Genomic DNA, 12,971 nt, shown 5'->3' on the forward strand with positions numbered 1-12,971 from the left:
TTTTTTTTTGTGAACGAATGTGTGCTCAGGTAATAACATATATATATATAAAGGTACGTCAAGATGTTTACGGTACATGAATTCCTGTACGAAAACACCGGCCGACACGTAAGGCTCGAGCATAACGTATGGAAGACAACGTAGGGATGAGCTTTCAACCACTGGGGAGATCCAGGGTTCAGCGTTGGCGCTCTCTAGAGAGTACCGCCTGCGCGCATTGGGCAATCCAGTCGTGCCGTGAAGTAGGTTCCGTCAAAGGGGCGTGAGAGGTCGATTGCAGGCACTGTTGTCATCTCATTGCATGTATGGGTGGCCGTTACGCCTGTGATTTAGGCGGGTAGCCGGAGACGCACATAAAGCCACCGTTGCACGTCATTCGCAGCCCGAGGGTCGCGGTGAAGAAAAGCTTCGAGCGTATCTCAAGGAACTGGATCTCCCATGGCCAAGCAGTACAGAAGCGACGCGACCCCAACTTCTGGACATCTTGGTGCGGGCGTCACTACAATTCGGCATGCCCGTGTTCTGGGCCTTCTACGTGGGCCGCCACCCTTCACGGCCGTCCGAGAACACGATCTACACGACGCTTGAGCCACGCTGCATCGAATGGATCCGCGACATCGAGGCGCTATTGGCCAAGAGCAAGGCGGCCGACTACCTGCGGCGATGCGCCGAGATTGTGGGCGGGGAAGGCCAGTCCTACTCAGCCATGATCCGCGATGTGTTGGACACGCACTTCGATATTGCGGACCTTGTTAGCGCCTTCTGGAGTGAAAATGCCATCCCGCAGTTCCTCAGCCTGAATGATCCTGATATTCGGCGCGCAGTCAACGGCTACCTCCCTGACGAGTCGCAGCTTTGGCCCGCGGATGAAATTGTGAACCTTCAGCCGGAACTGTTTGCGCGGCTCAACGCGACGCTTCTAAGTCAGGATAGCCTTCGTAAGGGATTCAAGATGTTCCTTGGTGCATACATAGTCTGGAAGTTGTCGCCCATGCTCTCCCCGTATTTGACCAAAGCCATGCTTGTGGACATGGGTCGAGAAAGCAGCGCTGAGAACCATCGCATATTACAGTGCATTGACGCCTTAGAAGCTGTGATACCGATGGTGAGATGGCAGCTGACTCTTAACGCTCAGGGAGACAATTCGATCATGTGGGACATGATGCGTCTGACATTACGCGTAATAAGTGCGTGGGCACGCGTTTATGGCGAGGCTACCGAAAAAATGGTGGTCGCAGCTATGTCAGGAATAGGCATTGACGCCTTCAACATGACCAGCACATGGGATATGATCGACAAAGCGTTCATTTACCTGCCTAATAAGACTGACCCGTCGTTCTTCAACGCCTACCGGAGGGCTGCCCAGGTCACGGTTGCGTTCTTCAAGCAGTCCCTGCGTCGGCCAGAGCACAGCATCTATCACGTGCCGGGGATCTGCATGGTCCGACTGTACCGGCTGCTCGTGGGACGAGAGCTAATCCTCGACAACTACCTGACCTCCTGGCCACTCTATAAACCCTGGTACCCAAAGTCCGTTCCTGCTGCAATAGCCGGAACCGTTCTGGCAGGACAAATTTACCAGCTTCTTTGGTTCACCTTTTATTACAATGCCCGTTACCAGGCAAGTACTGATTCTGTCTTAAACATAGACGCAACGATTGGACACGCAAGGTCCGATTGCGAGTCCTTGGTTATATGGCACTGGCCTTAACTTCCAGTCCTTATCCTTTTCATATTACCTTAAAATAAATGTTAGCTAACGTGTCGGCATGGGAGCCTCCCAAGATAATCAGGTGACGCGAAATGATGGTTTTGAGGTTCGACTTTCCTTGGCTTGTGCGATGCAAAATACTGAAGGCTGTAATATTACTAATGACGAAAGAAAATTTCTTAAATCTTGTATTTCGAGGACTGGAATAACTATGTGGAAAAGGCACCTAGCCCCGAAAGCAGAATACCTTGGCAAAAACTGTGGTGTCAGCGTCGTTCCGCTTAAAACTGCACGAGGGTAGCTCGTTCCCTCCCGACCTCTATGAACACTTGAAATCAGTTCCAAATGATGTCACTCTGCTTCTTTGGCAGCTCCCATCCTTGCTCAAATTTCACAACAGAAATTGTTATTGTTTCCCTCATCTTTACCTCTGACGTCACCTAACTTTGCCAGTGCATCAAAAGGGGACCGGAACTTTGCCCGCAAAGAAAAACACATCTAATTGGCCTAGGTAATGTACTGGCCCTGCATGCCTCAGCACGGAGAGATATTAGATATACTCGAAGGACTTCGTAATTTGTGGCGGTAACATTTGTATGGACCTAAAATATATGTTGCAGCCCGGTTGTGCACAAATAACTGCCGTGAGGAAAGAAGCTTTCCGCACTGTTCGCACATGCCTACGTAATACGTGGCGTTTAACGCAAAAGAGCTATGTAATAGCTATTCGCTGTAAAAAAGAAATAGTCGCTTCAGAATTTACTTTATTTAAATTTATCCAAAGAATACAGATGGAACGCATGCAATTTTATACTACCTACAATCAGCACGCCATCTTTAAATCTACAGTCAACATAAATGCTGTATACAGACCAATGACAAAAGAAAAGTCAATAGGTAGGAAGAAAGCAAATGCATCTTTGTGCTATTATGTGAGGACAGATTCTATACATAAGAAATAGGCAGCGATGAAACTGATTCTTCATACACCACATGCTGTCTAGATAGGGGATGCGTACGTACATATTTTTTGATTCAAGTGCAAAATCAATATGATGGTAATAAAGGTTATATGAACTTCATGGAGAGTGTATAGATTGACTGTATCGTTTGGTTTAGTTTGGCTAATGTGGTGTTTGTCCCAAAGCATCTCAGGCTATCAAGATCGCCATTGTGAAGGAATTCGGATATTTCGACCCCTGAGGTTCTCTAATGTTCACTGACAACGAACAGTCCACAGGGCTCTAGCATTTCGCCTCCACCGAAATTCGGCCGGCGCGGCGAGATAGCATGCATCAGGAAGCGAATATTAAAGATAGACGCTCTCAAGCGGAACAAGCGCCCGGCAATAAAATTATGGCGCAAGTTAAACAACCCGGCGGAGTAGAGTATAATCAGAAGATACAATGTTCCACAGCACTGCTGAACTGGTTTTTCACTTATCTGAAGCGCCTGAAGTCCGTTCGTGCCGGCAGTGGAGACCTCATTTGGAAAGCGCCAATTAGAGCTCACTTTCCGGTTTCAGAGGTAGGCTGTGGCACATTTACATGCATATCGGTTTGATGTGGTTCTTGAAGGGAAAAGCGTAGGGGAGAAGCGACGAGAAGACTCGAAGGGACATTCGCTGAGCATCTTTTCGTTCCAAAGGCCGAAAATATGCTCCTAACAGACGTATTTTGCTTTTATCCTTTTAAGTGGTGAATGAGTTAACTCCCAGTCTCGTAGAGACGAACGCCGTTCGCGAGCCTCTAGGAACCTGAGCAAGAACATGATTCCAGACCGGAGGGCAAACCTGAAGCGAAGGTAGATGTACTTTCCATTCTAAGGGTAAGCTGCTCAATGCACATTAGAGGAAATGGCGCGGAGCGAGTAGAAGCCTACCACTGGTGTCTTAGAAGGTGCTCGGGTGAATCCGCTGTACCGGACGTTGTGAAAGTTGCCCATGGAGGAAAAACAAGAGGTGCACTTAAAGCAAGAGGTGCACTTAAAACGTATCCAAAAAATCACCTCAAAACCATCATGGCAAAGAGGCCCTCACATGGCTACGCAATGATAGTTCCTACCCGGTTTTCGGTTTAGCTTGCTGCGTTCTGGAAGCCGGGGTGCCTCTCTGTTAATCGAAGTGTGTCTCGTTCACGTCAGCTGCTTCATGAAATACTGCGTAACGGGATGCAAGAACGGCACGGATAGCGCCGTCGGCGGTTTTCGTTCTCTCGATGGGCAGACTGTCCGCATTCCTGACGAATCGGTTCATGAAGACATTTCAGGAAGTTTATTCTAGCGCACCTTAAAACACTGCGCGCAATGCAATATTTGTAAACGAAGTAATCTAAGTATCACGAAAATACGCGGAGCGCATTCTATCATAGGCGCTGGAGCAGACATGTTTACTTAAAAACATCACAAACAAAACTGGCTAGCAATGTTAACTATGCAGAGCAAAGGAGCCTCGGGAAGGGAAATCAGAAGTATATGCCCTGCAAAAGCTGTGCATATGACGTCACATTCTTTGCTACTTTTTTTCCTCGTACTTTTTTTTCCCTTTATGAAGTAGCCGGAAGCGCGGCTTCCGAGAGATATGGAGAGAAAATCGCAGTTACACAGCGATCTTCGCCGTTACTCGAGCACCTTCGAACGCATGCATAGTGGGCTTTTGTTCGTTACACGTCAGTACATTTAGAGTTTAGTTCCTTTAGCGGATAAAAAGTTCAGTTAAGTTCGCTCCATGGGTGGCTTTCCGCACGGCCCAGCTTGGGACTAAGGATACAACAGACGAGGAGTGTCTGTTAAAGAACAATATGAGAGGCGGAATGGGTTCGGTTCTCGGCGTGAACTTCGACTCTCCGCGGAGTCACGCATGTGCATTTTTTTTTTTGCCCGCGAGGGTGGCATAGGAATACTGACTTTCCAGAGCTCCCGCTCAGGCTCTCTTGCGCGAAGTAGATTGTATGACTGTAAATGGAAGAGTCTGATATATTGATGCGAGGTTCAGCTCGACTCGAGAAAAATTAAGCTTACACTCCTATGTTGTTGACTTGTTAGCGCAGTGAGTCCCTGGCTTGTTCTGCACTTTGAGGTCGGCGTTAGAAGTACTTTAGGCGGACAATGGAGCCGAATGGCAGGGTAGCCTGAAAGCGTGTTCTGCAAACGAAGCGCTACTCCTTTTCAACGACGCAAACGTGCGGCGCCAATTCTGCATAACCTTTCACGCATCAACTATTATCCGCAACAAAAGAGACTGCGATATTGGTGGGTAGCCTCTTACAAAATTTAGCGAAATGTAGATTTCAACGCTGATCATTCAAGTGATGTTGCTCATGGCACTTTGAGACATCTCAACGCAACTCTCGGCCTAATACGGCTTGCTTTACTTGTATGCAATCTAAAGGCAACCATCAATGCATTCTGCAGACGTAACGTACACGCCACATTCGTGAGTGTATACAGAACCACCTATACGCAACTGAATATAGCAGTGGCAGCGATTGAATCAGTAAGATTTTGTTTGGTGCCACCATTTCAGTTCTAAATCTTTAAACGTTAGGGCACCTGGTACTACTAGAGCTCCTTTTTACTATTACTCTATTACGATGAGAACGGCAGGAGCGCAAATTCTCCAGGACACAAGTCTTCACAACAATTCCTCCGCATCTCGTACCTACCAGGAATACGACGCCAATCAAGTAGAACCTGGTGCTCTGTCGGCGTTGGACGCCGTGAGGCATTTCACTAAGCTGGTCGCAGCCAGCGGACTCCTGCCCGGCGCAAACTTCGGGGAGTTACAAGACGTGTCCCTGACAAGCATCGCGGTTCACTCCGCCAGTTACCTACCGGACATGACGGACTGGCACTCCGAAACCACCGCCTGGCCGTTCACTGAAGCAACGCGTAACCCTGACGAGCACTGGCCGTTCGAGGGCGTCCCACTGGACCAGCTTTTCTTCCTGCTCACGTGCTTCTCGCGCTGTGGTGCGACCGGACGAGAGCGCCTCAGGATGGTCAGTTCTTCACATGTTTATTCGTGCATATTGCGGTTCAGTCGTAGTTGGAGAACTTCAGAGCTTGCTTTTCTGCTTCGCGGAGCGCTGTCTGCGGGCACACTGTGAAATTGCCGCGCAATCACTTATTGGAACCTATCAATCTTTGCGACCGCTTTGTCCATGCAACGCGCTACCTACGGGCGCCTCATGTTTGGAAAAAAAGGACCGCGATGACAAGTTTTATTCCCCCACCTTATACCACTCGCCACACCGCAAGGCTGCACATTTTTTTATGGGTTTGCACAATTTCCCTCATCACTTTCAAAAAAAAAAAGTTCTTGAAATTCATTCTTATTCCAAAACTGTTGTTTGCGCCTTCACACTCTTTAAAAAGCACTTCAATCGTAGTCGTTTCGAACACGTACATAAATTCTGCGACTGCATTATTTAAACGCCTTCTGGCCATCCTCAATACTGAAAAGCATTTATTCAAAAGCATCATCCATCAATAATTTTATTAATAACATATACTGGATGATTGGCTCACAAGCAGTGCCGGGAAATACGCTATCATTGGCCAGCGGTTAATGAACCAGGGCACGTTTACGCGCGCATGGTACACGCTATAACTTACAGAGCTTCGGGCTGCGCGGTAGGCGCGCCGTCATGTGCGAATTGCACGTGCTCCAATAGCAGTGATGCAGGTGAGTCACTGGTCATGAGGCGATATCTTCAACCATGGCTTTGAGGGCGGCCGGCGTCAGTATCACCCTTCCTCGGACACGCCTGCCAGTCTGTTTCGATCCCTTTACCTGCTGTCGGCAGGCGTGCGGTATTGAAGACCTATGGAAGGCCGTTGTAAATGCTAATGTAAAGAGGTTAAGAAAGCCTGCGCCTCATTTCTTTAGGGTCGAGCCACTAAAGCGTCTTGTGAGCGATGTGTCACGCCAGCAGTTCACATTAGTCACAACGATGGGTCATAGATCATTAGTTTGTTCGCCATAAAATCCGTTACACGTGGCCATAAGCGCCCATACGTGGACACTGTAAGAGCAGATGCTGGAACTCTTGCCACCTAACGCAAGCGCCAATTTAACAGTTTTGTCGACAGAATGTGTTTCAGAAACGGTTTGTGGAAGTAAACTCGTCCTATCCACCTCTTTGTCCAGTATTCTTTAGGAAAAAGATGATAGTCGGCCATGTACACATTTTGTCCCTATCATCTAAAAAGTGTAGCAAGTGAACCCTACAGTGGAGTTTTATTCCATGCACCTTAATTGTATAGTCTACTCATGCATGACAGCTAGCAGCGTTTCCAAAGAGCATTATCGTGTGCCGGTACCATTACAGGAAGTGAGCGCTCAGGTAAATATTTTAGGTTTGCTTGTGAACGTACTGTACCTTTATAAATAATAATAAACACCGAAAATTAAAGGAGGGATGAAAGTAAACATCAGCCCTCTACGGAGGCCCACTTCTGCTGTCGAGCACGATGGGGTAAGATCGTCACCCTGAGTGCTTTTAGATGTGAGTCTAGTCTTCAAGATGCCGTTCCATAGACCAGACGCAGCATCACGACGTTAAAGCGGACATAACATTCATACCATTGAGGAAGAGATTATCACATTAAATTTAGGACAGAAGTTCCACCAAATCTGTGTTATCTTTATGTCTTATTTACACTATTATAGCATTGTGCAAAAATTATAAAATAAGCGAAAACATTCTCCCAATATGCTACTTGGTTTCTGTATCTGTTGACATTTCTCGTGTACAGGGTGTTTCACCTAAGACTTTTCACAATTTTTAAATCTATACTTCTTGAGTTGGAAGATCGCTTTTTTTCGGTATAGCACTGTCAACACTTTTACATCAGAATACAGCTACGACGTGCTAACCAGCAGTGCTTAACTAATATTTAATACTAACTTTGAAGTATTTATCTCTGGCTCCTTAACTATTGAGAGGCGTGTAGCAAGCCGAAAGTGGTAAGCATATCAGTTTTAAGAACTTCGAGAACGCGCTATGGCCGAACTCAGCGTGATTTCGCAAATATTTGCGAAATCGCGCCAAAATGTATCTGCTTTCGAGAAGCCTGCAGGCAAACAACCTCTCCAGTGCACTTAACTCGTCGCAGTAGCCACCCTCTATCGTAGCAAGCCCCTTGTTTCTCTTCCCATGTATGCTCAATAGCTCAACGAGGGCATCGGTTACTGGCAGTTTTGACGCCATATGTAACATGAGAGGTTTCTAAGACACCTTCCGCTCTCATCGTTCGACCACGTTCCACATCACAATCGCGGTAATACAGAACGTACCGCGTCCGCCGCTATGGCCGAGGGTGGCACTGGTGAAGACTCTCAAGATTGTGTTATACGCAACTTAACATAAATATCCCTTCACACGGACGACCGGCCAGTCGCCGCCGCCGCTCATTTGGTAGAACTTCGGACGCTAAACTAAGAGGTCGTGGGTTCGGATCTCACCGGTGGCATCTGGTTGTTTTTATTACTTTCTAATCAGTTATTCTTGAGCGATGAACTAATTACACCATTATGATCCCGTTGATTAATCTCACAAATTGTAGCTCCCTTAAGACAGAAAAGGCTCAACCTCTGTTTACACTGAGTTTCTCTTATTTCCTGTTTGAGAGCTTTCTACAGCTTACGGTCGCAAAATATGTTTAATCTTTTTGCATTTTCAGGTTGCCACCTGCAACATGGCTCTCCCGGCATCCATCCACTTCCAGCGTGCTTTCAAGTGCGGACCACAGCACCGGCTATTCGCAAACTTTTCTTGGCCCGACTTCCTCCCATCCTCTACAACAACAGCGCCCCCATAGCTATCTGAAGGATTCTCCTAACTTTGCACCTTGATAGCCAATAGCATTTTCCTGATTATGTCGCTAGATATCACATTAGCTTCCGCTCCTGTAGGAGAACGCATACGAAGCAATCGTTCTCTCCCGATATATGTCGAAACTTTCCTAAATATTTTCGCCTTCTTGTATATTGCGTTCCCATTTTCCCGCTATATTTGTGTTTTAACAGGATGTGCTTTCTGTCCTGTCGCTATCAAGACACTGGCCATGGTGCCAGCTTCCGGTGTTTGGCTTATTTTGAACTGAATTCACAATCTGGACACCTGAGTATGAACCTCGCTCGGCTAGCTAAGCGCCATAAAAAATGGCCCTCCCGCATCTGAGAAGCACTCAATGGATTGCTAGCAGTTTGTAATTACAAGGACTCAGGTTTGTGGCTTGAATGGGTATGGTGGAATGCAAGGACAAGTTCTGTGCTTCTTAGAAGTGTAACAAGGAGCCTTCAGCTTCGAGTTATCTTATCTGAATCATTGCACTATGGTCTGCTCTTTTGTAAAATGTGGGCACAATTTTCGGACGCACAAAGTGACGGGATATAATGGGACAATGAACGTTGTTTGCTCGTATTTTGTAATGAGCTGGAATTTTATCGCTTGTTTTCTTTTTATTGTTCCTCAACTTTACCTTCAAAGATCTGTGAGCTTTCAATTGCACTTGTGATAAACATTCTGCAGTGTTTATTTTGATTTTCTTAAAACGCCTTCAGGCTCTTTGCGGGCACCACCTACCGAAACAACGTCTTAATATAAATTGTCACCACTTCACGCACTTTAGCGTGCGTTCCCAGACATCCTTAGAGCGCGTGGAGGTAGTGGTCTCGGACTCGGAGGAGATGCCCTCGACTCAGCGTGGCAAGCTATGGGAAGACCAGCCACCAAGTGACAAGGGGTTTAGGTCATTTGGTGCCCAGCTTTCACCGGTCGGAAGCCAGAGAATGGGTCGGAGCCAAAGGTTCACAAATAAAACAAACTTTATACACCAATGAGACGATACAGAGGTTTTCGCAATCACTAGTAGAAGCGCATACAAACTGATTGACAAAACATAGCAGCTTATGCAAAGTTACACTCGAGAGAGTGCATTGCATTTAAATTGCACTAAGACAAGAGAGGCAAACAAAAAACAATTTGTTCACCGGAAACTGCGACACACCGACGACTAGAGGTTCATGACGCTGCCATCTCGCAGACTGGCGCGCGCTGCCTCGTTGGACCGTGGCTGGGCGAGTGGTGTGGTCCCGGGAGTCCAGCGGGCGGTCTTCTCTGAAGCTTAAACGGCGGCTCGGGCTAGTCAACAGCGGTCCACGTCTGTCTGTCCTTCGCGCAAAGGCAGGCGTCCACATACACACCGTATCGATTGTGCAAATCTGCTCCTCCTACTCGCGCCGGGCGCGCGTCGCTCATTGGTCCGGCGCTGTGACTGGCTTCGAGGAGCAGCGAGCGCTTTCTGATGAGGCGCCGCCACTGACGCGCCAGTGCAGAGGGAGAAGGCATCGCTTAGCACACTCAAGGCTACGCCCTCTCCGCGACGTCGAGTAGAAACGCCTCCGACATTCCAGAAACCTGACGCAATCCCTCGGCGCGTTGCGTCGGTGAGCGGCGACGGAGGGAGCAGCCACACACACAATCCTAACCGCCGTCCGAAATTTCCTTCTACCCTGTTTTATGACGCATGCTGGCGAGAGGCGTCCACGCGGCGCTTTTCTTGCTTCTTTTTTTTTTCAAAAATGTGCTGAAATTTGGGACAATAATGCAATTTTCCCGTTATGATGGGCTTGTCAGTGCGCGGGGACGCTGCTAAAAATCTGCCTCCCAACCCCAGCTGCGCTTGTTGTTGGGCTTATAGGATGGCACGTACCCACAAGGGATATATTGATGATGATGATGATGATGTTGTGCTCGGTCTTAATGGCACATACCCAGGGCGGGGGATTGGCCAATGTACATAGATATTGATCCCTGCTTTCGTTCTTCCTCTTTCTCTCCCTTTCTCCAGTTATAGCTATGAGTTTATCGGCCTACCTCCGTTTGCTAATACGCCTAAAAACAAACAATATACATCATGGCTAAGGCACGCCCAAATACAAGGATCTACCAGAAAGGTTTGTGAAGCGAGCCAGTGGTGTACGGGGGGATGAAAATTTTTCACGGCCCGTTTATTTAATCTTAAGTAAGCGACAAAGCACCTCGTGCTGCATTCAGCGCTTTGGAATAATGCAGTAGTGCATAAGAATTATGTTGCATTAAAACTATTTACGTTAGTAACCGCATTAACTTCGCCCATATGTCCAGCGCACTTGTTTGTATGTACCTAATTAAAGGCTGAAAAGTTGAAAACAGGATTAAGGAGATCGGTTTTTGGATAGCGACTGCCTTTGTTAGGTTGGAAGAGAATTTCTGTTCAAAAAGAACGACATTAGCCCCTAGTATGGGAAGAAACTGGTAGATGTCTGCCTAAAATAAACTTGTGTGCTAGACAACAGTATTTGAGAATTTCATATCCCAGACAGCCCAAAATGCATCTCTCTGGTATGACATTTCGGCGCCGTCATAAAGTGTGATGTCATGCTTGCGCATTTTTCCAATACGGGTGCCGCAGTGATCTCTAACAATTTTTTTTTTTTTTTACCTGTGCTGAACTCTTTGCTTGGCAATTCGAGTGTCATTATTCATGCTGCTCTCGGGTAAATTGGCCGGTGCTATGGATGTACACCAAGCGCAGTGGCGGAAGAAAGAAGAAGATTCACTATTTGCTGCTGCAAGCTTGGCACTTCAGTCAAGCAACAAAGCCGTTCGAAGAAGCTGCTGTGGGTGATGCCAGCGACCACTAGACGTTGTGTGTACCGTGAGTGATGCCTGTACCGTCGGCTTATTACCGGCGCATTCGATGCATCGTAAATGGCTCCGTTGTACCTGACGGTGTTAGCCATGGCTCTGATCTGCAACCTGGTGCTGAAGGCTCCCCGGCCACGCGTCAGCGATGCCCGGGCCACGGAAGTCATTCTTGGCGGGCGAAACGGGAGCGACGGGTCGTTGCCACCAGTGTTCGCCCACCGTGGCGGAGGACGCGAAGCGCCGGAGAACACCTTAGCTGGCATCCGCGAGGCCAAGCGGTGCAACGCTTCCGGTGTGCAGTTGGACCTGTCCTTCACGAGCGACGAGGTCGGCGTGCTCTTGCATGACGACAGTCTGGAGCGGACCACCAACGGGGTAGGTCAGCTGGCGAGCACGACTTCCGAGCACCTGAGCAAACTCGACGCCGCCAACAAGCATCCGCTAGCGAAATGCTACCGAGGGGAGCGCGTGCCCACTATCGAGGAGGCTGTCCAAGAATGTCTGCGGCTGGGCCTACGGATCATCATCCATGTGAAGGAACTCAGTCCCCGCTCTGCTGTACGCCTGAACCGCTTGTTCTACGAGAATCCCTCGCTCTACCGCCTCGCTCTCGTCGCCTCCCCTTCCCCCGAGCTGATCTACGGTCTCCGGCTACGCAATCCGAACATCGTGACTGCATTAACCTGGCGGCCTGGCTTCTACTCGCACTCCGACGAGGGGAACCACAAGCCCCGCTTCGAGTCGCTCGTCAAGCACTGGCTGGCGCAGGTGCTCGACTGGATTGCGGACAGTTCTTTTCACTGCGGCCTCACGTCCTATGTGACCGGTGTTTCGGCTGTCCTGGTGAACAAGGACTTCTTGAGTGCCGACTACGTACGCTCGTGGCGTGACCGAGGCTTACATGTAATTGCGTGGACACCCAGCAACTCCAAACAGAACGATTTCCTGCGCAAGGTACTTCGAGTGCCCATCATTACGGATGCGTTGCGCCACGCTTAGCTGTGCCGACTACAGCTGTGGGATTCCTTCGTTCTCGATTTAATTTCGTTATATTTCTTAATATGAGCGTCATAACACACAAATTTGGACATTTATATTAACATGCGGAATTTTTCAAACTGCACTTTTTTTCGATGCACGGAAGCCTAGGAAATCTGGATGAACGCGTGATGGCACTAATTCACGAAATTTTCGAAATAAAATTTGTTCTTTCTGAGCAGGGCGCTGAGCCTTTCTACTCACTCTGTTCGCCTATCTGACACAAAACTAATTCGCCTGATACTAGACTATGCATGCTTTCTTTAAGCTTTCCCTGAAACTCGCATTAGCAAGTAGAAATGTTGCAAAAAAGCAGCTGCCTCGCTGATAATATTGCTACGACGAAGAGGAAGTGGAAGTCGAAGTGGCCTCCCGCGTGAAAGGGTCGCACGAAGGAGAAGAGGTTGTTGGTGCTTCCTGCTGGCGTTGGTGCTTCCTGATGCTCGCCGCTAGGAACTATTCACCTACCGCTTGTAAATAAATGTAAATAGTTTTTCCCCGTAACAATATCTTCCAGAAACTTCAGT

At 48.1% G+C, this 12,971-nt stretch overlaps 1 protein-coding gene and 1 pseudogene across 1 annotated transcript; both read left to right on the forward strand.

Annotated features, from left to right (window-relative positions):
• The first annotated feature begins 405 nt into the window (after positions 1-405).
• LOC149360264 (uncharacterized) lies at positions 406-8,533 on the forward strand. The gene is made up of 3 exons (XM_089569227.1): positions 406-1,621; positions 5,377-5,709; positions 8,396-8,533. The coding sequence occupies exons 1-3, from the start codon at positions 512-514 to the stop codon at positions 8,531-8,533; spliced, it is 1,581 nt and encodes a 526-aa protein (XP_089425353.1). The 5' UTR covers positions 406-511.
• A 2,936-nt stretch (positions 8,534-11,469) lies between these two features.
• On the forward strand, positions 11,470-12,436 carry LOC149360265 (glycerophosphodiester phosphodiesterase 1 pseudogene; annotated as a pseudogene).
• The last annotated feature ends 535 nt before the right edge of the window (positions 12,437-12,971 follow it).

This window comes from Amblyomma mixtum, chromosome 2 (assembly GCF_055824585.1).
Source record: "Amblyomma mixtum isolate Tamu chromosome 2, ASM5582458v1, whole genome shotgun sequence".
NCBI classification, from domain to species: Eukaryota; Metazoa; Arthropoda; class Arachnida; order Ixodida; family Ixodidae; genus Amblyomma; species Amblyomma mixtum.